We start from the raw sequence: 26,036 nt of genomic DNA on the forward strand, positions 1-26,036 counted from the left end.
TCATGGGCCCGCATTTCATTAGATGTGTAGATGTGGAAAAAATGTTAACTAGCAGAGGGGAAAATGGCTTTGCAGATTAGTTCCTGTTCAAAGAAGCCAGCACATGTTTTGTTTGTCCTTGTATGGACCTAGTTTTAATGGCTGGAGCGTAAGCTGTCCAATGAATCATTGTTTCTCTGATAAAAGAATTTCTTTACCAGTCAAATTACTCTGATGAAATATAATCTCAATGGAAACTCCTCTGAATAGTTGAAAAGAAAAAAAAGTCCACTTCCTTCTGCTTCATTTCACTGCACACAGCTTTTCTGGGAAACCACTATTATGTCCTGTATATCACAAGGATGCACTGAATTCAAAATGGGCATGGATGGCGTTTGGAGCTATACTACAGGGGCCTTGGTCCAGGCAGGTCAATGTGAACTGTAGGTATAAATCCAGAGATGAGTCACAGTGAGATAGCGGAAATCCACGGAGTGGTAAAACAGTACCAGCCCAGTGTTAAATTCAGTCCTTCTGTAAGCAGGGGCAACTCCCACTCAGGTCAAAGTGTTTGAGATTTGCATAGCTGACTAGGAGATTTTGTCACACAATTTCCATTGAAATGAATGGGGGCTGCGTGGCTAAATCCTCAAGTTAGAATTGAACGTCTCAAGCAGTGAGGGTTGCAGCTTCTTTGTGTCAAGGCTGAGTGTGCCTCCGTCTCTTTGAATTCTGTGAGGGGAAAGATATCACATTTGTGCTAGTTCTGGACTGATGAAATGGGATTATGGGTCAAAGCCTGTTTGATTATTATATTTACTGAATCTATACAAGACTGTAAGATACAGTGCTAGATACCTGCAGCTACCAAGGGCGATTGGATGTAGTTGCATTTCTATAGGTGAAGTCCCTCTTGTTTTCATCACAAAAGCCTCTCTTTCTATTTTGGTCAAAGCCAAACTGATGGGCATATTCTGTTTTGTAGCTTCTGATGCGTACTGCTTGCTGGAGGTGTATAAGAAACTGTGTGAAGATCCGTTAGGCTTTGGCCTGTGTTCAGATCTCACTGAGAGCCTGGTGGCTAAACCTACCACAAAACACAGGGCAAAGAAGCAGCTGAATCAACAAGAAATGCCATCACCTTCCAAGCAGGTTTGTAAACATCTTCAAAGAACTATACACTGCTCCCAATCTCTTCAAAGTATACAGTGGCTTCACCTCTCAAGCAGGCTATTAGCCATGCCTGTCAAGCCTGTCTGCAGGCCTTTCTCTAGTCTGGGGGTAGCAAAAATCCTTCTCACTTTCCTATTTCACTGGAGAAATGATCACTGGCGCTAGTGGGTTAAACACAAGGTTCCCTACATAGGGGTCAGTGCATTTATTTCCTCTGCTGGAAAACGTTATTTAGAAATACAAACAATATAGCAGGTTTCAGAATAACAGCCGTGTTAGTCTGTATCCGCAAAAAGAAAAGGAGGACTTGTGGCACCTTAGAGACTAACCAATTTATTTGAACATAAACTTTCGTGAGCCACAGCTCACTTCATCGGATGCATACTGTGGAAAGTGTAGAAGATCTTTTGTACACACAAAGCTTGAAAAAATACCTCCCCCCACCCCACTCTCCTGCTGGCAATAGCTTATCTAAAGTGATCACTCTCCTTACAATAAGAAAAGGAGTACTTGTGGCACCTTAGAGACTAACCAATTTATTAGAGCATAAGCTTTCGTGAGCTACAGCTCACTTCATCAGATGCATATCGTGGAAACTGCAGCAGACTTTATATATACACAGAGAATATGAAACAATACCTCCTCCCACCCCACTGTCCTGCTGGTAATAGCTTATCTAAAGTGATCATCAGGTGGGCCATTTCCAGCACAAATCCAGGTTTTCTCACCCTCCACCCCCCCACACAAATTCACTCTCCTGCTGGTGATAGCCCATCCAAAGTGACAACTCTTTACACAATGTGCATGACAATCAAGTTGGGCTATTTCCTGCACAAATCCAGGTTTTCTCACATCCCCCCACCCCCACACACAAACTCACTCTCCTGCTGGTAATAGCTCATCCAAACTGACCACTCTTCAAGTTTAAATCCAAGTTAAACCAGAACATCTGGGGGGGGGTAGGAAAAAACAAGAGGAAACAGGCTACCTTGCATAATGACTTAGCCACTCCAAGTCTCTATTTAAGCCTAAATTAATAGTATCCAATTTGCAAATGAATTCCAATTCAGCAGTTTCTCGCTGGAGTCTGGATTTGAAGTTTTTTTGTTTTAAGATAGCGACCTTCATGTCTGTGATTGCGTGACCAGAGAGATTGAAGTGTTCTCCGACTGGTTTATGAATGTTATAATTCTTGACATCTGATTTGTGTCCATTTATTCTTTTACGTAGAGACTGTCCAGTTTGACCAATGTACATGGCAGAGGGGCATTGCTGGCACATGATGGCATATATCACATTGGTGGATGTGCAGGTGAACAAGCCTCTGATAGTGTGGCTGATGTTATTAGGCCCTGTGATGGTGTCCCCTGAATAGATATTTGGGCACAATTGGCAACGGGCTTTGTTGCAAGGATAAGTTCCTGGGTTAGTGGTTCTGTTGTGTGGTATGTGGTTGTTGGTGAGTATTTGCTTCAGGTTGCGGGGCTGTCTGTAGGCAAGGACTGGCCTGTCTCCCAAGATTTGTGAGAGTGTTGGGTCATCCTTTAGGATAGGCTGTAGATCCTTAATAATGCGTTGGAGGGGTTTTAGTTGGGGGCTGAATGTGACGGCTAGTGGCGTTCTGTTATTTTCTTTGTTAGGCCTGTCCTGTAGTAGGTAACTTCTGGGAACTCTTCTGGCTCTATCAATCTGTTTGTTTACTTCTGTTTCTTTACTTCTGCATAATGGGACTTAGCCACTCCCAGTCTCTATTCAAGCCTAAGTTAATTGTATCCAATTTGCAAATGAATTCCAATTCAACAGTTTCTCGCTGGAGTCTGGATTTGAAGTTTTTTTGTTGAAGAATTGCAACTTTCATGTCTGTAATCGCGTGACCAGAGAGATTGAAGTGTTCTCCGACTGGTTTATGAATGTTATAATTCTTGACAACTGATTTGTGTCCATTTATTCTTGTACGTAGAGACTGTCCAGTTTGACCAATGTACATCGCAGATGGGCCTAATAACATCAGCCACACTATCAGAGGCTCGTTCACCTGCACATCCACCAATGTGACATATGACATCATGTGCCAGCAATGCCCCTCTACCATGTACATTGGTCAAACTGGACAGTCTCTCCGTAAAAGAATAAATGGACACAAATCAGTTGTCAAGAATTATAACAGTCATAAACCAGTCAGAGAACACTTCAATCTCTCTGGTCACGCGATTACAGACATGAAAGTTGCAATTCTTCAACAAAAAAACTTCAAATCCAGACTCCAGCGAGAAACTGTTGAATTGGAATTCATTTGCAAATTGGATACAATTAACTTAGGCTTGAATAGAGACTGGGAGTGGCTAAGTCATTATGCAAGGTAACCTATTTCCCCTTGTTTTCTCCTAACCCCCCCCCTCAGATGTTCTTGTTAAACCTTGGATTTGTGCTGGAAATGGCCCACCTTGATTATCATACACATTGTAAGGAGAGTGGTCACTTTAGATAAGCTATTACCAGCAGGAGAGTGGGTTTGTGTGTGGGGGGGGGGGGTGAGAAAATCTGGATTAGTGCTGGAAATGGCCCACCTTGATTATCATACACATTGTAAGGAAAGTGATCATTTTAGATAAGCTATTGCCAGCAGGAGAGTGGGGTGGGGGGAGGTATTTTTTCATGCTTTGTGTGTATAAAAGATCTTCTACACTTTCCACAGTATGCATCCGATGAAGTGAGCTGTGGCTCACGAAAGCTTATGCTCAAATAAATTGGTTAGTCTCTAAGGTGCCACAAGTACTCCTTTTCTTTTTGCGAATATAGCAAGTTGCCATTGATGTTAGCATCTTTCTATTTGCATACAAGGTTTTTCAGCAAAATTTACTATCCTAAACTAATGGGAATATTGTAAATTAAACATATCTGGGCTATTGCTGCAAAGGTTGCTACAATAAGTTTTACAGGCTTGGACTTCCTTGTGAACTCAGGATCCATCATTGTCACCTGTACAATCCAATTAATTAGTCAAGTGACTATTGTTGATGTTTATTATAGTAGTGTCCAGGGACGCACTGAGATCCGGGCTCTATTGTGCTGGGCATTGCACAAGTACGAAGTGGAAGAAGCCCTGCCCCAGAGAGCTTCAAGTCTCTTTGAGAAAAGGCAGCAACATAGATTTAACAGTGTAAATATCTTCATACTGTGTCACCGTTGAAAAGTGAGCATATACTCACAGAGACCACCCACTGGTATCTGAGATAAGAAAATAAGAATGGCCATACTGGGTCAGACCAGTATCCTGTCTTCTGATGGTGGCCAATGCCAGAAGCTTTAAAGGGAATAAACAGAACAGGTAATCACCAAGTGATCCATTCCCTGTTGCCCATTCCCAGCTTCTGGCAAGCAGAGGCCTGGGAGACTTCAGAGCATGGTTTTGCAACCGTGTCCATCCTGGCTAATAGGCATGGATGGACCTATCCCCCATGAACTTATCTAGGTCTTTTTTCAACCCTATTATGGTCTTGGCCTTCACAGCATCCTCTGGCAAAGAGTTCCACAGGTTGACTGTGCACTGTGTGAAGAAATACTGCCTTTTGTTCATTTTAAACTTGCTGCCTATTTCATTTGGTGACCCCTACTTCTTCTGCAGTCGTGATACTGCGTATGATAACGGCCCCTGCAGCCGTGATACTGTGTATGATAATGGCCCCTGCAGCCGCAATACTGCGTATAATAATGTCCCCTGCAGCTGCTCCCTGTTCTAAGCTCTGTCACCACCTACAGACTGTAAACAGGTCTTTCAAGTCAAGTCAGGTCAACCTGGCCTATTAATTTGAATATACTAGAAGCAAAGCTGAGCATTGGAGGCTGGTTTGGGGTTGCAGCCCCAAGTACCCTGATTAGGTTCCCTGCTACATTAATACAGCCTCCCAAAGATGGGATGGTGTCTCAGGGGACTCTCCAGGCAGCGGACATTTGAACTAAAATAAACAAACTTCAGTCAACCCTGAATGTCTGTTTTTCTGTAGCAAGCCAAAGTGATTGGCATGGCGGCCTTGCGTCCCCCTCCTTCTGTCTCCCCGAAGGAGTTCAGCGTGGTCTGTGATAACATGCTGCAGGGACTTGGGCGCCACCTTCGCTGCCTCGGAGTGGACGTCCGCATGCTAGAGAATGACGACAACCATAGAAAAGCTGCTGAGGTCAGTCTTGGTTGGGTTGCTTTAGTTGTCACCATGTAGGGAAAGCACAGTGTTTAAACAAATGTGATTTCAGTTGGTATTAATATTCCTCCTTGCCCAAAGAGCCTGAGAGCGTTGCCTGCTACACACTTATCCTGTTCGTGTGCTAACACCCCATTGTCTGTCTCAGTACTGTCACAAGTGGCCTCGCAGACCTGGCCGTTATCATTTTGGCTATGCTTTCCACTTCCTGGGGAGAGAGGGTGGGACCAAACCCTGTTTGCATAAAGAGAAGGAGTACTTGGGGCACCTTAGAGCTCTGTGATCTCGTTTGTGATCTGTGAGCTTGTTCATAGCTGCACTCTTCTGTCATGGACAGCAGTGCTGGGAGCTGCCAAGCAATTAAAAGAACAAAAGTGCATGAGGTGTGACCAGTAGTTTACGAGTATTTATAATGGTGCAGTGCCATCGCGACTAGGGCAAAAGACTGGGGCCCAGAAGGCATTTGGTCGATAATGGGATAGAACCACAGGAAGGGAAATAATTTGTCTGGCTTGTTTCTTAGACACCCCAGAGGGAACATAATCAAAGCAGGACTGTGCTGCATGTGAGTGAAGATTTCCAGGATAAAATATCAGGAAACTTGCTAGCATGGGGTACACTTACACCCAGCCTGGCTAAACAACTCCAGGATGTCTAGAAATGAGTCAGATTTGAACATTCAAGAAGGAAGTACCTGTAAAATGTGCTGAGGTGGCTAGCACTGAATCTGGACTCCCATAGCCACTATGTCTGACCCCCTAAGGCTAGGAGGAAAGAGACACACACTTTTTCATTTCACACATATTTCTGCTATGACAGAAATGGAGATATCCAGCCCACACAATTTGTTGCTATCAAATATGCTGTGATGACCAGGCCTAGTGTACAGGAAGTTTCTTCTTCAGATGTCTGCTTGGCTGGAATCCTGAGCGGTCCTTAACTTCTGGAGAAATAATTAATATCTCATCCCTGACTTACATGAGTCATTAAAACACACTAGCTATCCCGCATCTACCCCTCCCCCCCATCCGTCTCTTCTTCTTCTGATGCCTTATCATACTCCGGACAGGATGTTTCAGATTGTACTCTCTATGGTGACCAGGCAAACATCCTTTCGCTATCAAAAGCCCTTGGAGAGTTACTGCATTGCAGAAGCTTTGATGTGTGCTTGGATAATCGGAGATAAAAATGGATATCTCTGCCCTCTTTATATCTGAGAATCATGATTTAAATAAAAATCGAATGCTGAACATTGCGCACACAGAAAGTCAGCAACCAGCTCTCCCAGAAACAGGAGAGAGATTTGAAGAGTGATCACCAGGGCTTGGTGTGTTTGAAAGATGCTATCATAATAACCCACCAGTGTCACCTGGGCCCACAACATGCACACGCAAAGTCAGGGTTTGTTTTTCTATTACAGTTATTTCAATTGTATCATTAATCACACGTACATACACACACGTACATCTTTCTTGTTCTCACATTGCAAAGATCCCTCTAGCAACTCATTTGCCAAGCAAGGCCCCTTGAATAGCCTTGCATTTGCTTCCTATTGTTTTTCCAGCACCAGTTGCTAAAGCAACTGTGAATATTACTAAGTGGATGGTCTCAGCTTTTGGATTTTATTTGAGATGTTGCTTAAAAGCAAGATGCAAGCCTGCATCTCTGGGTTTGCACTGTACCCTCTTGGAATAATGCTTATGGTAGTGGTAGAGCAATATCCCTCCTGTGGTTTGGGAAATACTGCTCCCTAAATTCACACCAAACCCAATGTCTGTGTGATCTTGGTACAAATGAGTTGGGTGGTTTTGGTATGGTTCATAAGCCAGTGTTATGAAACTACTGTCGGGATTTGGAGCCGTTGCTCATTTTCAGGAATGTGTGCTTAGGAGAAATCTAGGATTCAAATAGCAGGGATATAGCAGGTCAGGGGTATAGCAAACGCACAGCAGGTCAGGACTAAAGCGTATTTATAGTTGTTTAAGGCTCATGAGTGTTGCTGGCTAGCATGAGATACATTTGGAGGGCCTGGCATAGCAACTGGGTGCAGGTGTGGATTGAGATGCACAGACAGCACTGTACAATGAAGCTTACACAACACCTACCGCACCTAGGTTGTGCTTTCATATTGAAGAACGCTATTCTTATTCCATAGCTAATGCCATTGAAAGTAGCTCCACAGCAGAACAGGATAGTCCCTTTGGCATGTGGTGCCTTTTCAAGTAATAAATACTAGTAGCTAGCTCTTATACAGAGTTCTTCCTCCAGAGAGCTCAAAGCGCCTTACAAAGACAGGTCTGTGTCATCATCCCTGCTCTCCTGAGTGTGAAGCTGAGGCCCAGAGAGGTGAAGTGACTTAGTCAAAGTCACCCCTCTGTTTCCTGGGAGAGCTGGGAACAGGCCATATCCCCTGACTCCTGGTCCAGAGTGCTGTGCACTGGCTCACTCCAGCTTGCTGCTAGAGCCTGAAGTTTGGTGTCTGTCCTTTTACTTGATTCCTGGCCAGTTAGTACCAGAGTTCCATTTGTTTATTTCTCTCTATGAAGAGGAGAGAACATGCTCTTCTCCTTGAATTACGTTTCCCATTGGTTTCCGTCTAAGGTAGGCTCCTCTGCCCTTTGTGCACTTCAGCCAGGCATTGCTACAAAAGCCGACAAACATTTCAGGAAAAAATATTGCTTTTCTTACTTTTATTTATGTGACTTGCCTTGCCTTTCCAGTGCCATTTAGACAAGGGGCTTTTATCAAGCTTGAACTAATTAACCGCAGCAGCAGGAAGTCTGAATGGAGTGTTCCCGCTGTGAAATCCTCAGAGTTATTTTGAAGTACACATAGGTCTGAAGGAATTTAAGAGATCTCTTTTCCCTTGTTGGCAAATCCCTGTAATTTAATTGAGCGATAAAGGTCCAGCAGGACAGGCACTAATGTGCCGTAAGCTGTAGCAGTGATTCACCATCAGCCAGTCACGTTCTGGATTTCCTGGTGCTGTTTTGTAATGCTCACTAAAGAGTGAGAGTTGGAGCTGACCTGGTGATTTCACTCCCATGGCCCCAGTTCCTCTGGAGACGTGTGCCTTACTAAGAGAGTAAGCTTGTTGTTTGCGTCAGAGCACCATCCAGCATGTTAGGGGGTGGCCTTGAGTGCTCTCTCAGCCTAGTGGTGGTAGCTAGTAACTGTACAAAGGTAAGAATAAAAAGGGCCCTCTGGCAAGACATGTTTGGAACAAAGCTCTGTGTAGTCCACCCTTATCATGTTCCATGTGATGGGCAAGCTCCTCAAGATATAATAATGATAATAGTACCTAGCTGAATCATGGATGAATCAACTGCAAAGGGAGATTATGACTTCAGGGATTTCTCTCTTCTAATGTGTTTCTCTAGACTGGATGGGCCCAAGAAGAACATGCCATGGTTTGTAGCTGAGAGAGAGTTGAAGTGGTTTTAAAAAACACACAATTTAATTTCTAAAGCTTTGCCTTTCCTGTTTACACTTAGTGACAGCCCAGCTCATTCTGGGGTGAAAGTAGAGAGACTGCACTGCGTTGATCTCTCGGCATTTCCTTTTGCCAGCATAAGGACTAGTGTTGATAGGAGCCAGAGGGAGCTTCCCAGACTCCTAACCAGAGGAGAGGCCCCAATGTCTTGAGGTCGGATACATAGAGAGAGAGTAAGGTCTCTAACAGAACACAGGGCAAGGCATAGAGATGAGAAGTAACCCCATTCCTAGTTCAGAATGCAGCCTCTGTTAGGAGTGAAACGTAAATCCATATACAGTAGCTAAGGGGAGGGGAAATCTACCCCAGTAGCCTGTAGTCATAGAATCATAGAATATCAGGGTTGGAAGGGACCCCAGAAGGTCATCTAGTCCAACCCCCTGCTCGAAGCAGGACCAATTCCCAGTTAAATCATCCCAGCCAGGGCTTTGTCAAGCCTGACCTTAAAAACCTCTAAGGAAGGAGATTCTACCACCTCCCTAGGTAACGCATTCCAGTGTTTCACCACCCTCTTAGTGAAAAAGTTTTTCCTAATATCCAATCTAAACCTCCCCCACTGCAACTTGAGACCATTACTCCTCGTTCTGTCATCTGCTACCATTGAGAACAGTCTAGAGCCATCCTCTTTGGAACCCCCTTTCAGGTAGTTGAAAGCAGCTATCAAATCCCCCCTCATTCTTCTCTTCTGCAGGCTAAACAATCCCAGCTCCCTCAGCCTCTCCTCATAACTCATGTGTTCCAGACCCCTAATCATTTTTGTTGCCCTTCGCTGGACTCTCTCCAATTTATCCACATCCTTCTTGAAGTGTGGGGCCCAAAACTGCACACAGTACTCCAGATGAGGCCTCACCAATGTCCATTTACAGGTGGAGATACTGCTCTGTCACACAGAGATCAGGCACATTTTCATCTTTGTGAAGCATCTTGGTTCTAGAGTCACTCGCCTGTTTCATTACCAAAGCATTCCAAATGAATCTCACCAAATCATGAACATCAAGAGTATGGCTTGGGAACCCCTCAATCATTCGGAACAAACTCTGTACTGGAATGATGGTCTTGTGGTTGAGGATTGGTCTGGAAGTCATGAGATAAGCTCTGCCACAGACTTCCTGTGTGAGCTTGGACAAGTCTTTGTGCCTTTGTTCCCCATAGCTCTGCCCTATCTCACAAGGGTGTGAGGCTCATTTCATTCATGTTGGAGGCTTTATGGCATGGAATCTGTGTCACCAAATGTGTTCGTTTTTTAATATGATCTGATTGGGAGGTATTTTTCATTGGTATTTTTTATCCGTGTTAATTATGGCTTTTCCATCATTCACAGATTGCGAGGCAGGAAGGAAGGGTCATTTTAACTTCTGGACTCCCATATCAGACAGTAAGTGCTAAGTGTTTCTGGCATTTCTCTTGTGTAGTGTCATTTCATGGACTGGGATGCATAAATTGGAGGAGAGGAAAAGGCAAATGTGAAAGCAACATCTGGACTGACTTTTCATCTGTTTTCTGTACTGAACACCATTGACATATAAAGGATTTTGTAAGGCTTGTTCTAGCTCTGAATGTCAGAGGGATGGGAATAAGTTTCTTTTACACTTTATATTCAGCCAGAGGTGAGAGAAATTACACTGCATCTCAAAATGTAAAATAAAGCAAACACATCCCAGAACAAAGTGGCTCTGTGCGGCTTATCCATCATGATTCAATGCAATTCACTTCCCATCCATTTCACCAAGGAGTAAAAAGAGATTCCTGTTTCTTGGCTGTATCAGTACTGACAACACTATCTGCTGTTCTAATGCTTTGGAGCTTTTCTTTAGGCTTGGAGGAGATAGGCTGGAAATGCCAAACACAGGCCCAATTGGAAGCTTGAATTGCTTTATGTGTGTGAAAAAAAATAAAACAGCCGCTGCACTCAGCCCCATAGCAAATGCCCATATCCCTCAATGAAACAGAATGCAATTACCCTCCCAAATACCATTAATGCATGTTTAACTATAGCATTCAGTAGTTGAAATGATACAGTACCCATTGTAGAAGATCATGTGCCCTGTCTTGTGACCCACAAATTCATTTAGAGCAGTAAAACCGCTGGGGATTGTGAGGACGACAGATTCCAGACTGCAGATACAAAAAGTCCTACCTGTCTTCACTTTCTGTTTGTACCTGGAGCTGGAGTAATCATAGAATCTACCTTGCGGGTTTACTAGTTAATACAGTTTGTTGCTGGGTGCATGAAAGAACCCTTTAAATACTGAGGCCACATCTACACTAATGAGCTTACAGTTGAACTGATGCAGCTGCACTGTTGTAAGATCTCTCATGGAGCCGCTCTATGCTGACGGGAGAGCGGTCTCCCATTGTCATAATAAAACCACCTCCGGGAGTGCTGGTGGCTGTGATGGCGAGAGAAGCTCTCCCACCAACATAGCGCTATGCATACCACCACTTACGCCGGCAAAACTTATGTCGTAGGGGGCTGTTTTTTTTAACACCCTTGAGCGACATAAATTTTGCTGGCATAAGTGATTGTATAGACGTGGCCCTTGTCTGGTTATTTAGGGCTCAGTGCCGCAGTCATAACAGAAGTGGAGCTTCCATTGACTCTACTTTTAACACTTCTCCTAGCTCCATAGATACTTCACGATCAGACCCATTGGTAGGAGGCAGAGGGAGGGAACTGCACTAGGAAAATAACTACTTTAGGATGTAGAGTATTGTATGGGGAATTGACTGCTGCCATTTGATTCATAGCACTTGTATGTCCCTTGTGTATGTTACAAAATGACAGCAGGGTTATACACTAGTAAACACTAGGCTTGTTTACTAAAGTTAATTGATTGCCAATTATCTCAAAGTAGTTAACACATTTACAAAGGCTAGTCTGGATGTTCCCTAAATGTGTGTTCCAGGATACAAACATCTGTGCTAAACCTGTCTGTGGAACACACGTGTGGGGAGTGGCCACAGTTACTACCCAAGCTAAATGGCAACCAGCTAACTCGAGGTAAAAAGGTGCAGTGCAGATAAACTTAGGAAGGTGAAGTGGTGTCTGTGATGGGTTGGATCACAGAAACCCCCTTGGGGCTGCCACCTGATGTGCCAAGACAAATTCTGCCCCTGCTTTCCTTGCCAGCTTGGGACTCCAGCACCCTGTCTCGCTGAGCCAGACACGCCAGTCTGCTCCAGCACAGACCCAGGGTCTGAGCCACATGCTCCAAAGCTGCAGACTTAACTGAAAGCAACTTAAGAAGTGTTCCTGTCTTTTAACACTCAGATGCTCAACTCCCAGTGGGGTCCAAACCCCAAATAAATCTGTTTTACCCTTTATAAAGCTTATACAGGGTAAACTCATAAATTGTTCACCCTCTATAACACTGATAGAGAGATATGCACAGCTGTTTGCCCCCCATTATTTGCCCCTAATACATACTCTGAGTTAATTAATAAGTAAAAAGTGATTTTATTAAATACAGAAAGTAGGATTTAAGTGGTTCCAAGTAGTAACAGGCAGAACAAAGTGAATTACCAAGCAAAATAAAATAAAACATGCAAGTCTAAGTCTAGTACAGTAATAAAACTGATTACAGATAAAATCTTACCCTCAGAGATGTTTCAATAAGTTTCTTTCACAGACTGGATGCCTTCCTAGTCTGGGAACAATCCTTTCCCATGGTACAGCCCTTGTTCCAGCTCAGGTGGTAGCTAGGGGATTTCTCATGATGGCCGCCCCCTTTGTTCTGTTCCACCCACTTACATATCTTTTACGTAAGGCGGGAATCCTTTGTCCCTCTGGGTTCCCACCCCTCTTCTCAATGGAAAAGCACCAGGTTAAAGATGGATTCCTGTTCAGGTGACATGATCACAAGTCACTGTAAGACTTCATTACCCACTTGCCAGCCCACAGGTACACAGGAAGACTTACCAGTAAAACAGAGCCATCTACAGGTAATTGTCCTGGTTAATGGGAGCCATTAAGATTCCAGATCACCATTAATGGCCCACACTTTGCATAACTACAATAGGACCTCAGAGTTATATTTCATATTTCTAGTTTCAGATACAAGAGTGATACATTTATACAAATAGGATGACCATGCTCAGTAGATTATAAACTTTGTAATGATACCTTACAAGAGACCTTTTGCATGAAGCATATTCTAGTTACATTATATTCACACTCATTAGCATATTTTTATAAAATCATATAGAGTGCAACGTCACAGTGCCAAGCTATTGTCAAGTGCTAGCTTCTCATTTCTTAGCTTGTTTTTTCTCATACCGGCGTACAATCTTCCAGCTGGCCTCAGTATGAGAGCAATGGTTAAATAAAATCCCCCATTTCCATCCTAGAGAGCACCCCTACAGTTGTGTATCTAAATTAAAGGGGAATTCAAACTGGCTGTCATGTGGTATATTCTGAACATTATATTGCTCCAGCAAGCTCCAAGCTCTTTACAAAGGTGGCTAAGTGTTAAATTACCTTCTGTGTTTGCTAGATCTGAATTTAGTGAGGTAACACAATAGGATCAAACTTTGTTATTAAAACCAAAGCTACCATATGGAAATGAGCCCAGATCCCAGCAGTGTGAGTGCATTGATTGACATCTCTTTGGTGTGTGATTTTCTTTTGAAGCTGCAGTCCCAGGTAGGAGAAGGAAGGTGTTTCTCTGTGGACTGTTCGGAAAAAGCAAAGGAGCAGGCCTTCCAGGTTCTGAAGCACTTCAATGTTCAAGTATCCCTTGCAGATGTCTTCAGCCGTTGTCAGGTAGGACTCTTCCTTTCTGAATTAGCATCACTGCTTGAGCTGTGCACAGCTGACACCATTGTAGTACTCAGGTTTCACATCCTTTGGTCTTGCTTTGAGGTTCCAGGTTTCCCACCTGGACTTGGGAAAGGTTTCACAAAGGAGTGTGTCTTTTGGAATGTGCTAATATCCTTTAGAAATGTTGGTGAATAAGTTAGAATAGCACAGATGCACATGAAGAGTGTTAGCATCTGGTTTCAGATCTTCTTTTAACCTTAATGTTCATGGATATAGTCTTCTTTGTTCCTCCTTTCTCTACCTAGCATGTGCTGTTTTAATTATAAGGCATGGTTAATATGGCTCTGTCATTTTGATAACTGTTGATTACACTGATCGGGAAGGGTCTGTAGGTTTTGGAGGCTAGGTTTTTTTGTCTCAGGGTCTGTTAGGTTGGTTACTTTGTTGCCAGCTGATAGATCTAGGTTGTGTTTGGCATTGGATACTCTTGGATTGTTTGGGTTTTTTAAAAAATAATTTTTGATTGTGTTAGGCCTCAATCTTCTCCATACTCTGATCTCCTCCAGTTTCACTGTTTCAGTCATTACATTAACATGCTGAAATCGATTCCTTTGAAAACTGTAATGTGACTTGTAACATCTCTTATCTTATCAGGGTTTTAAAGAGAGGAAGGGAAGAAATATACAAAACTAACTAGAAAGGGAGCATTCCTTTATGGGTAAATGAGCCAAGTCTACAGTGGGCCAAGAAATGAGCCAAGAAACAGTATCTTTTGTTTCATTCGCTCTGGTAAATAGCTACCAGGGTTTCCCAGCACTGTGGAGCTTGCAAATTTTGCACCAAAGGCAATGAATATTGGGAAAGCACATCAGAGTGTGCTTTCCTAGAATTCCACTTATATCTGATTTCAAAAGTTGTTGAAACAGTGTCTGTAAGTCACTCAGAAAGCGGGTGGTCCAGATGTTCAGTAGCACCCATAAGATGGGAATATCACAGTGCTGATCAGATGGTGTGGACATAGTCTGGGTCAGATACTGCATCAGGACAAAATGATATATTCAGATATCCGATAATGTACTTGTTCTTTTTTCAAAGTAGCAGCCGTGTTAGTCTGTATCTGCAAAAAGAAAAGGAGGACTTGTGGCACCTTAGAGACTAACCAATTTATTTGAGCATAAGCTTTCGTGAGCTACAGCCAAGCTCCAAGGTTTATGGATCTTCGGTAGCAGATAGAATACCCCAGGTCAGGGTTCCAGGGGTGTGTCTGTGCGGATTTGTTCTTGTGCTTTTTCAGGGATTTTCTTGAGCAAAATTGTTGGGCGATCAACAGGTTATCTCAAGTGCTTATATACGAATGCACAAAGCCTTGGAAACAAGCAGGGAGAACTGGAGGTCCTGGTGATGTCAAGGAACTATGACGTGATTGGAATAACAGAGACTTGGTGGGATAACTCACATGACTGGAGTACTGTCATGGATGGTTATAAACTGTTCAGGAAGGACAGGGAGGCCAGAAAAGGTGAGGGAGTAGCACTGTATGTAAGGGAGCAGTATGACTGCTCAGAGCTCCGGTACGAAACTGTAGAAAAACCTGAGAGTCTCTGGATTAAGTTTAGAAGTGTGTGCAACAAGAGTGATGTCGTGGTGGGAGTCTGCTATAGACCACTGGACCAGGGGGATGAGGTAGATGAGGCTTTCTTCCGGCAGCTCACGGAAGCTACTAGATCGCATGCCCTGATTCTCATGGGTGACTTTAATTTTCCTGATATCTGCTGGGAGAGCAATACAGCGGTGCATAGACAATCCAGGAAGTTTTTGGAAAGCGTAGGGGACAATTTCCTGGCGCAAGTGCTAGAGGAGCCAACTGGGGGGGGCGCTTTCCTTGACCTGCTGCTCACAAACCGGGTAGAATTAGTGGGGGAAGCAAAAGTGGATGGGAATCTGGGAGGCAGTGACTATGAGTTGGTTGAGTTCAGGATCCTGACGCAGGGAAGAAAGGTAAGCAGCAGGATACGGACCCTGGACTTCAGGAAAGCAGACTTCGACTCCCTCAGGGAACGGATGGCCAGGATCCCCTGGGGGACTAACATGAGTGGGAAAGGAGTCCAGGAGAGCTGGCTGTATTTCAAGGAATCCCTGTTGAGGTTACAGGGACAAACCATCCCGATGTGTCGAAAGAATAGTAAATATGGCAGGCGACCAGCTTGGCTTAACGGTGAAATCCTAGCGGATCTTAAGCATAAAAACGAAGTTTACAAGAAGTGGAAAGTTGGACATATGACCAGGGAAGAGTATAAAAATATTGCTCGGGCATGTAGGAATGAAATCAGGAGGGCCAAATCGCACCTGGAGCTGCAGCTAGCGAGAGATGTTAAGAGTAACAAGAAGGGTTTCTTCAGGTATGTTGGCAACAAGAAGAAAGCCAAGGAAAGTAAGGGCCCCTTACTGAATGAGGGAGGCAACCTAGTGACAGAGGATGTGGAAAAAGCTAATGTACTCAATGCTTTTTTTGCCTCTGTCTTCACGAACAAGGTCAGCTCCCAGACTGCTGCGCTGGGCATCACAACATGGGGAATAGATGGCCAGCCCTCTGTGGAGATAGAGGTGATTAGGGACTATTTAGAAAAGCTGGACCTGCACAAGTCCATGGGGCCGGACGAGTTGCATCTGAGAGTGCTAAAGGAACTGGCGGCTGTGATTGCAGAGCCATTGGCCATTATCTTTGAAAACTCTTGGCGAACGGGGGAAGTCCCGGATGACTGGAAAACGGCTAATGTAGTGCCAATCTTTAAAAAAGGGAAGAAGGAGGATCCTGGGAACTACAGGCCAGTCAGCCTCACCTCAGTCCCTGGAAAAATCATGGAGCAGGTCCTCAAAGAATCAATCCTGAAGCACTTAGATGAGAGGAAAGTGATCAGGAACAGTCAGCATGGATTCACCAAGATAAGGTCATGCCTGACTAATCTAATCGCCTTCTATGATGAGATTACTGGTTCTGTGGATGAAGGGAAAGCAGTGGATGTATTGTATCTTGACTTTAGCAAAGCTTTTGACACAGTCTCCCACAGTATTCTTGTCAGCAAGTTAAAGAAGTATGGGCTGGATGAATGCACTATAAGGTGGGTAGAAAGCTGGCTAGATTGTCGGGCTCAACGGGTAGTGATCAATGGCTCCATGTCTAGTTGGCAGCCAGTGTCAAGTTGAGTGCCCCAGGGGTCGGTCCTGGGGCCGGTTTTGTTCAATATCTTCATAAATGATCTGGAGGATGGTGTAGATTGCACTCTCAGCAAATTTGCGGATGATACTAAACTGGGAGGAGTGGTAGATACGCTGGAGGGCAGGGATAGGACACAGAGGGCCCTAGACAAATTGGAGGATTGGGCCAAAAGAAATCTGATGAGCTTCAACAAGGATAAGTGCAGGGTCCTGCACTTAGGACGGAAGAACCCAACGCACCGCTACAGACTAAAGACCGAATGGCTAGGCAGCAGTTCTGCGGAAAAGGACCTAGGGGTGACAGTGGACGAGAATCTGGATATGAGTCAACAGTGTGCCCTTGTTGCCAAGAAGGCCAATGGCATTTTGGGATGTATAAGTAGGGGCATAGCGAGCAGACCGAGGGACGTGATCGTCCCCCTCTATTCGACATTGGTGAGGCCTCATCTGGAGTACTGTGTCCAGTTTTGGGCCCCCACTACAAGAAGGATGTGGATAAATTGTAAAGAGTCCAGCGAAGGGCAACAAAAATGATTAGGGGTCTAGAACACATGACTTCTGAGGAGAGGCTGAGGGAACTGGGATTCTTTAGTCTGCGGAAGAGAAGAATGAGGGTGGAATTGATAGCTGCTTTCAACTACCTGAGAGGTGGTTCCAGAGAGGATGGTTCTAGACTATTCTCTGTGGTGGAAGAGGAGAGGACAAGGAGTAATGGTCTCAAGTTGCAGTGGGGGAGGTTTAGGTTGGATATTAGGAAAAACTTTTTCACTAGGAGGGTGGTGAAACACTGGAATGCGTTGCCTAGAGAGGTGCTGGAATCTCCTTCCTTAGAAGTTTTTAAGGTCAGGCTTGACAAAGCCCTGGCTGGGATGATTTAATTGGGGGTGGGTCCTGCTTTTGAGCAGGGGTTGGACTAGATGACCTCCTGAGGTCCCTTCCAATCCTGATATTCTATGATTCTACCTTTCCCAGAGCTGTAGAAGAGCACTGCGTGGCTCGAAAGCTTGTGTTTCACTGCAGAAGTTGGTCCAATAAATGATCTTACCTCACCCACCTTGTCTCTCTAATATCCTGGGCCCACGTGACTACAGCTATACCCCAGTTTATGATACAGGTGTTAGAACTGCTTAACATCGCAGTTCTGTAATCTGTGCTGCTCTTCAATCATCGTTATTTATGCTGTATAAAGCAATGCCTAGCAAAATCCAGTTATGTACCCTCCTCCTTCCAGAAAAAATCTGTACCTGTGTATTATGGTGGTAAAAGGGCTGTATTTATTCACACATGCTAGGGGACAGGCCCTGTTTTTGTGTCAAATTGGTTTGTATTTTTGAAAAGATATTTAGAGCGAAGCACACAGGTAAATATATGTATAAAATAGAGAGATAGGACTAAAGGTTGTAGTATAGTGATGTGCAGGTAAGGACTCAAGTATGCGGTGCAGTATTCTCATATAAGCGGCTGCCTAAATATTGTTGCAGTGTCTTGTTATACATTGATATGTCTACAAGTAGTTGCTGTAGTTGTGTAATTTTAGCTCAAAATCTTCTCTGTTTGTTGGATGTTACAAGTAGCTATTGGCTAAAGTCCTACTGCTTCTCAACCTGCTTTTGGGGCTGTCTAATCCACCCTGTTGATCTCGTCTATATCTTATATTAAATTTAACCACATTGTAAGGATGTGGCATTTCAGTGCTGACTTGCATCCAGAACCAAGAAGATTCAGATGTCTCCGAGGTTGCACTAACAACTTGTTTTGTGTACAGTATCTTTCCTCTCACAGGGAACCCAACCCCCTTACAACTCTTTGCTATAGGAATCACTTCCTCACTAGCTATTGCCTCATTCCAGTGGGAGTATTGGGTGCCCAGGACCTCTGGAAATCAGGCTACCAGTGCAGATCATGCTGTACAACTGTGTTGGTGGGGCATTTTTAACCAAAAAAAAAAAAAGGGAGGGGCCAGGCAAAACCATACTGTTCCTTGGGATCTTCAATATGAACACAGAGTATGCAAAACTTAGTTTTTAAGATCTTGTCTAAAAGGCCCCACTGCACTTCCGACAAGAAACTTAATGGAGTTAATTGTATTTACTCAGGATGAATGAAGGACAGGCTAGACCTTAAACCACCGTAAGCCATCCCCCCCATCCCCTCCACAGTATGTACTCTGACTTTGGGCTTGTCTACACTACCCAAAGGGGTCGATCTAAGATACGCAACTTCAGCTACGTGAATAGCATAGCTGAAGTCGATGTATTTAGATATACTTACCGCGGTGTCTTCACTGCAGTAAGTTGACAGCTGACGCTCTCCCGACGCCTCCGCTTGCGCTCCTCGTTCTGGTGGAGTACCGGAGTCAAGGGGAGAGCACTCAGCAGTCAATTTATCGCGTCTCCACTAGACGCGATAAATCGACCCCCACTGGATCGATCGCTGCCCGCCGATCCAGCAGGTAGTGTAGACAAGCCCTTTGTCTTGACTGGCTTAAGGACCATGGCCTTTGAATATGAGCTCACTCTGGTGCTCCCTTGGCATGAGAGCTGTCACTTCTGCAAAGGCAATCAGGAGCTTTCAACTCTCTTCATATCACAGAAGTCCCATTGGCAATCTGACAAAAGCTAGTGCAGAGATTTCAAGGGAACAAATGGGAAAGCCCAAGCACTGTATAATATTTATTCAGCAGGGTCAGCTGGGCAATGTGGATGTTTGACCTGCATCACCATCATTCCTTGTCTTCATGGAGCTGAGCTTAATGGTCTCTCAACTACAGGCCCTTGGCTGAAGAAAGTTCTATTCCACTGCCAGAGAGCTGGAGGTTCATTATCAGCTGTGATAGTCAATCATAGATAAGCATTTTCTGTGTGTTGCAGGAAGCAATGTGAACAGTGGCACTTTAGAGACTAACACATTTATTTGAGCATAAGCTTTCGTGGGCTACAGCCCACTTCATCAGATGCATAGAATGTAATATATAGTAAGAAGAGGGATAGCTTGGGGGGAGGGATAGCTCAGTGGTTTGAGCTTTGGCCTGCTAAACCCAGGGTTGTGAGTTCAATCCTTGAGGGGGCCATTTAGGGAGATGGGGCAAAAATTGGGGGATTGGTCCTGCTTTGAGCAGGGGGTTGGACTAGATGACCTCCTGAGGTCCCTTCCAACCCTGATAGTCTATGAGTCTATAAGATCTATATACATACAGAGAACATGAAAAGGTGGAAGTTGCCATACCAATTCTTAGCGGCTAAGTAAATAAAGTGAGCTATTATCAGCAGGAGAAAAAAAATTATTTTGTAGTGATAATCAAGATGGCCCATTTCAGACAGTTGACAAGAAGATGTGAGGATGCTTAACATAGGGAAATAGGTTCAATTTGTGTAATGACCCAGCCACTCCCAGTCTCTGTTCAAGCCCAAGTTAATGGTATCTAGTTTGCAAATTAATTCCAGTTCAGCAGTTTCTCGTTGGAGTATGTTTTCAAAGCTTTTCTGTTGGAAAATTGCCACCTTTAAGTCTGTTACTGAGTGACCAGAGAGGTTGAAGTGTTCTCCTACTGGTTTTTGAATGTTATGATTCCTGATGTCAGATCTGACATGTTCTCTGTATGTATATATATCTTTTTACTATGTTCCATTCTATGCATCTGATGAAGTGAGCTGTAGCCCATGAAAGCTTATGCTCAAATAAATTTGTTAGTCTCTAAGGTGCCACAAGTCCTCCTGTTCTTTTTTGCGGATACAGACTAACACGGCTGCTACTCTGAAACCTGTCAGGAAGCAATGTGTCATCCTGCCTGATTCCCTGTCTCACAGAGCAGAGTTTAGAAGATGGATTTTAGATCATACAATCCATATACTGGTGCCTTTGCTCATCTTGAAGGACCTAGAGAAGTTCTTAGGGACTGCCCTGGGATTTTTTAAGGTCAGTTACCAAACCAGGTTGGTTGAAAGACTTTATGAAGCTTAGGTTGTAAAATTATGCCTCAGCAGACCATTGTGTGTGTCTGTCTGTCTGTCTGTCTACACAGGTACATATAGCTGAAATCCAGGACATTCTAAATTAATTTTAAAGTTTGAGACCCCATATCAATACCCATTTTTGCCTTTCACCAACATCATCTTGTTGTATAGCATCCCGAGCACCTTGATCTGTTAGATTATTATCTGCTAGACATGGAATGATCTCTGAAGGGAAGCAGAGAAACTCCACTGCTTGGACATTTAAAAGTAGATTGATTACAACACTAAATATACTGTAGGGAACAAACCTGTACTGGCAGAGACTGATGACTTACTAGATCTTTCTTCTCTGCCTCCTGTGGTTTTATGAAATCTCTCTCAATAAAATCTCACATGAACTCTAGTGAAGCAGCTGCAGATAGTTTCATTTACATTTCTGACTATACAGTGATAAGTTTGTTTATTTAATGATCTTTTGCAATAGGACTGAGGTACACAGGACTATCATTTCCTTTTACTGGCTAAACAGATTTTTGCCATAGAAAACCCATTGTGATAGTGGAGCTAAATTCAGGAGAGGGGAGCAGGAAACTTTCCACTGGGAGTAATACTGCTCTGTGCGATATCTTACAGGCAGTGTCGCAGTGTCAGTGGTGGTGAACTGAGGAGATATGCAATGGAAGGAGTCAGCTTCAGAGCCCTGGTAACCTTTGTACTGCAAATGCTTGTCACTGTGATTCAAAGAGCAGACAGATAGATAAAAGCTTGCTCTTGCTATATAAGAGCACAGTCTGTAAGGGTTTATAACTTGGCTGTAAAATCTTTCTGGCCTGAAGCCTACAGACACATTCTCAGCCAGGAGGGCCTGTCCATCTCCAGATGTGCTGGGTTTGTTCTCCTTGGATACAAAGTTCAAGCTTCAAACTGGAATGGCAAAGTGCGTGTAAGCTGGTGTTTGAATGTCTGGTGTGAAATGTCACTCTTCCATTGAACGTGGAAAGAATTCTCCTGCTACCTGCTTGGAGGGCAGTATTGTCCAGTGGATAAATAACTACATGGGACTCAGGAGACCTGGATTCTGTTCCTGGTTCTACCACTGAGCTACTGGGTCACTTTGGGCAAGTCACTTCCCCTGTTTGGGCCTCTGTTTCCTTTCCCACCCTTTGTCTGTTGCATCTGTTCAGCTTGGAAGCAGTTCAGGGCCAGGACTGTTTCCCGCAATATGATTGTACAGCACCTAACAAATAGGGACCTGATCTCAGTTGGGGCTTGTAGGCACTACTGTATCACAAACCAAATATTACCCCCTTCCAAAATCAAACGTGCAGAAAAGAAAATCACATCTCTGACCCCCACTGCAGTTTCTTCATCTGAACCTCCCCCTGTTTATTGTGTAACTATCTATAAGTTCTACTAGCTTGTTTCTTTCTCTTCATTGAATGCGCTGATCCCCAAGAAGCAAATCTTTACTGGTGTCCTGTTTAATTTATGACCTCGGCCTAAGTCCTTCAGGATGTGAGTTAGCTGCTATATTTTATTGTCTGGAGATCTGATATCTAATGTTCTTTGCCCTTTCAGTTTCAAAGCGACTTGCTCCAGCCTTTTTGAAACCACTGGGGGTGAGAGGAAACCACCAAGTTAGAAGCTGAAATGGTACAGCAGTTTCAGCAAATGTTTCCATCTTTGTGCGGTTAAGGTAACAAACCTCATGGCTATGAAGCTCATCATGTGCAAGCTCTGATTTACGCAGAGTGAACATGGCACGGAGCAATCCATTTGTCTGGGACAAATATAAAGGCCTTATGATTAGATGAAAAACACTATGCTTGGGGCACTTTGCAGAAAGCTTTGAGGCCAGCCTGGGAACCCTGAAAATATTAGTCGATAAGTAATAATATAGATCCCTCAAGCTGTAGTTTAGCTTGAAAATGTGCATGTCTCTCGTTAGCTTCTGTCACGGAAATCTGATCAGCAGGCTTTTTTGTTCCTTTTATGTGGGTTGTGCTGTTGGTCCAGATGAGGATGAGAACATCCAGCCATCTCCTTTCTCACAAACTTGTAAGCTGAGTAGTTATCTCCCCATTTGATCGTGTTTTGGAAGTGGGACCAGAGCAATTTTGTTTTGTGGTCCCTTTTCTGAGCTTGGGAAGGCCTGACAGAAATTTTACAAAAGGGCAATAATCATGGGTTTTTAATATAGCTGTTGTGCTTTCTGTTACGCTCTGCACAAAACCTAGAAGATTAAAAGGAGCCTAATTGTATAAGGCCTTTCTTCTTCTCCAGAGACAGAGGGATTCTCCCACTGGGGCTGTGCCATCTTTTTGAAATAACATTTGTCACTCAGTTACCTTTTTATCTAAAGCATGACCCACAAGATCAGCAAAGAGTGTAAAAAAACTGAAATTCACAGAAGTGACAACATTTCAGCTTCTCCATTGAGCCAGTGTCCAGAGTTGTGTGCTCTGTAATCTCTCTGGGAAGGGATGTGTCTTGCTGTGTGTATGTAAAGCAACTAGTGCTGTACATAAAGAAATAACAAGGACCATATGCACTGTTTTTTACCAGCTTGAGAGCTTTGCGAAATGTAATATTGCTTTGAAACCCTCTGTGGTTTAATAAAAGGCTCATCCATCGGATGCAATTTGTCAGCACCTGCAGGTGAAGAAGACCTGTGATTAACAGCACTCATGATTTGCCCAGATGGGAGTTCTCATGGTGATCGTGGGAGGTCCCGGACGACTGGAAAAAGGCTAACATAGTGCCCATCTTTAAAAAACGGAAGGAGGAGGATCCGGGGAACTACAGGCCAGTCAGCCTCACCTCTGTCCCTGGAAAAATCATGGAGCAGGTCCTCAAGGAATCAATTCTGAAGCACTTAGAGGAGAGGAAAGTGATCAGGAAGAGTCAGCATGGATTCGCCAAGGGCAAGTCATGCCTGACTAATCTGATCGCCTTCTATTACGACATAACTGGCTCTGTGGATGAGCGGAAAGCAGTGAACGTATTATTCCTTGACTTCAGCAAAGCTTTTGACACGGTCTCCCACAGTATTCTTGCCAGCAAGTAAAAGAAGTATGTGCTGGACGATAAGGTGGACAGAAAGCTGGCTAGATCGTTGTGCTCAACAGGTAGTGATCAATGGTTCCATGTCTAGTTGGCAGCCGGTATCAAGCGGAGTGCCCCAAGGGCCTGGTACCGTTTTTGTTCAATATCTTCCTTAATGATCGGGAGGATGGCGTGGATTGTACCCTCAGCAAGTTTGCAGATGACACTAAACTGGGAGGAGAGGTAGATACGCTGGAGGGTAGGGATAGAATACAGAGTGACCTAGACAAGTTAGAGGATTGGGCCAAAAGAAAACTGATGAGGTTCAACAAGGGCAAGGGCAGAGACCTGCACTTAGGACGGAAGAATCCCATGCACCGCTACAGACTAGGGATCGAATGGCTAGGCAGTAGTTCTGCAGAAAAGGACCGAGGGGTTACAGTGGACGAGAAGCTGGATATGAGTCAACAGTGTGCCCTTGTTGCCAAGAAGCCCAATGGCATTTTGGGATGTATAAGTAGGGGCATTGGCAGCAGATCGAGGGATGTGATCGTTCCCCTCTATTCGACATTGGTGAGGCCTCATCTGGAGTACTGTGTCCAGTTTTGGGCCAAACACTACAAGAAGGATGTGGAAAAATTGGAAAGCGTCCAGCGGAAGGCAACCAAAATGATTAGGGGACTGGGACACATGATTTCTGAGGAGAGGCTGAGGGAACTGGGATTGTTTAGTGTGCGGAAGAAAAGATTGAGGGGGGATTTGATAGTGTCATGGATGGTTATAAACTGTTCAGGAAGGACAGGCAGGGCAGAAAAGGTGGGGGAGTAGCACTGTATGTAAGGGAGCAGTATGACTGCTCAGAGCTCCGGTACGAAACTGCAGAAAAACCTGAGTGTCTCTGGATTAAGTTTAGAAGTGTGTGCAACAAGAGTGATGTAGTGGTGGGAGTCTGCTATAGACCACCGGACCAGGGGGATGAGGTGGATGAGGCTTTCTTCCGGCAGCTCACGGAAGCTACTAGATCGCATGCCCTGATTCTCATGGGTGACTTTAATTTTCCTGATATCTGCTGGGAGAGCAATACAGCGGTGCATAGACAATCCAGGAAGTTTTTGGAAAGCGTAGGGGACAATTTCCTGGCGCAAGTGCTAGAGGAGCCAACTAGGGGGGGTGCTTTTCTTGACCTGCTGCTCACAAACCGGGTAGAATTAGTGGGGGAAGCAAAAGTGGATGGGAATCTGGGAGGCAGTGACCATGAGTTGGTTGAGTTCAGGATCCTGACGCAGGGAAGAAAGGTAAGCAGCAGGATACGGACCCTGGACTTCAGGAAAGCAGACTTCGACTCCCTCAGGGAACGGATGGCCAGGACCCCTGGGGGACTAACTTGAAGGGGAAAGGAGTCCAGGAGAGCTGGCTGTATTTCAAGGAATCCCTGTTGAGGTTACAGGGACAAACCATCCCGATGAGTCGAAAGAATAGTAAATATGGCAGGCGACCAACTTGGCTTAATGGTGAAATCCTAGCGGATCTTAAACATAAAAAAGAAGCTTACAAGAAGTGGAAGGTTGGACATATGACCAGGGAAGAGTATAAAAATATTGCTCGGGCATGTAGGAATGTTATCAGGAGGGCCAAATCGCACCTGGAGCTGCAGCTAGCCAGAGATGTCAAGAGTAACAAGAAGGGTTTCTTCAGGTATGTTGGCAACAAGAAGAAAGCCAAGGAATGTGTGGGCCCCTTACTGAATGAGGGAGGCAACCTAGTGACAGAGGATGTGGAAAAAGCTAATGTACTCAATGCTTTTTTTGCCTCTGTTTTCACTAACAAGGTCAGCTCCCAGACTGCTGCGCTGGGCATCACAAAATGCGGAAGAGATGGCCAGCCCTCTGTGGAGATAGAGGCGGTTAGGGACTATTTAGAAAAGCTGGACGTGCACAAGTCCCTGGGGCCGGACGAGTTGCATCCGAGAGTGCTGAAGGAATTGGCGGCTGTGATTGCAGAGCCACTGGCCATTATCTTTGAAAACTCGTGGCGAACCGGGGAAGTCCCGGATGACTGGAAAAAGGCTAATGTAGTGCCAATCTTTAAAAAAGGGAAGAAGGAAGATCCTGGGAACTACAGGCCAGTCAGCCTCACCTCAGTCCCTGGAAAAATCATGGAGCAGGTCCTCAAAGAATCAATCCTGAAGCACTTGCATGAGAGGAAAGTGATCAGGAACAGCC

The 26,036-nt window shown here is 44.4% G+C and overlaps 1 protein-coding gene across 13 annotated transcripts in view; it reads left to right on the plus strand.

The window, feature by feature from the left end:
- Positions 1–26,036, plus strand: part of EXD3 (exonuclease 3'-5' domain containing 3) — a 616,706-nt gene that overhangs the window by 241,722 nt on the left and 348,948 nt on the right. For 12 of the 13 annotated variants that reach the window (XM_073314578.1, XM_073314585.1, XM_073314573.1 and 9 more), the window contains 4 exons: positions 965–1,131; positions 5,157–5,327; positions 10,163–10,216; positions 13,472–13,603. In XM_073314578.1, the coding sequence (XP_073170679.1) occupies positions 965–1,131; positions 5,157–5,327; positions 10,163–10,216; positions 13,472–13,603 (524 nt within the window). The remainder of the gene's footprint in view (positions 1–964; positions 1,132–5,156; positions 5,328–10,162; positions 10,217–13,471; positions 13,604–26,036) is intronic. The other variant, XM_073314577.1, reaches the window with a different exon arrangement.

Source organism: Lepidochelys kempii, chromosome 16 (genome assembly GCF_965140265.1).
Source record: "Lepidochelys kempii isolate rLepKem1 chromosome 16, rLepKem1.hap2, whole genome shotgun sequence".
Classification (NCBI taxonomy): domain Eukaryota; kingdom Metazoa; phylum Chordata; order Testudines; family Cheloniidae; genus Lepidochelys; species Lepidochelys kempii.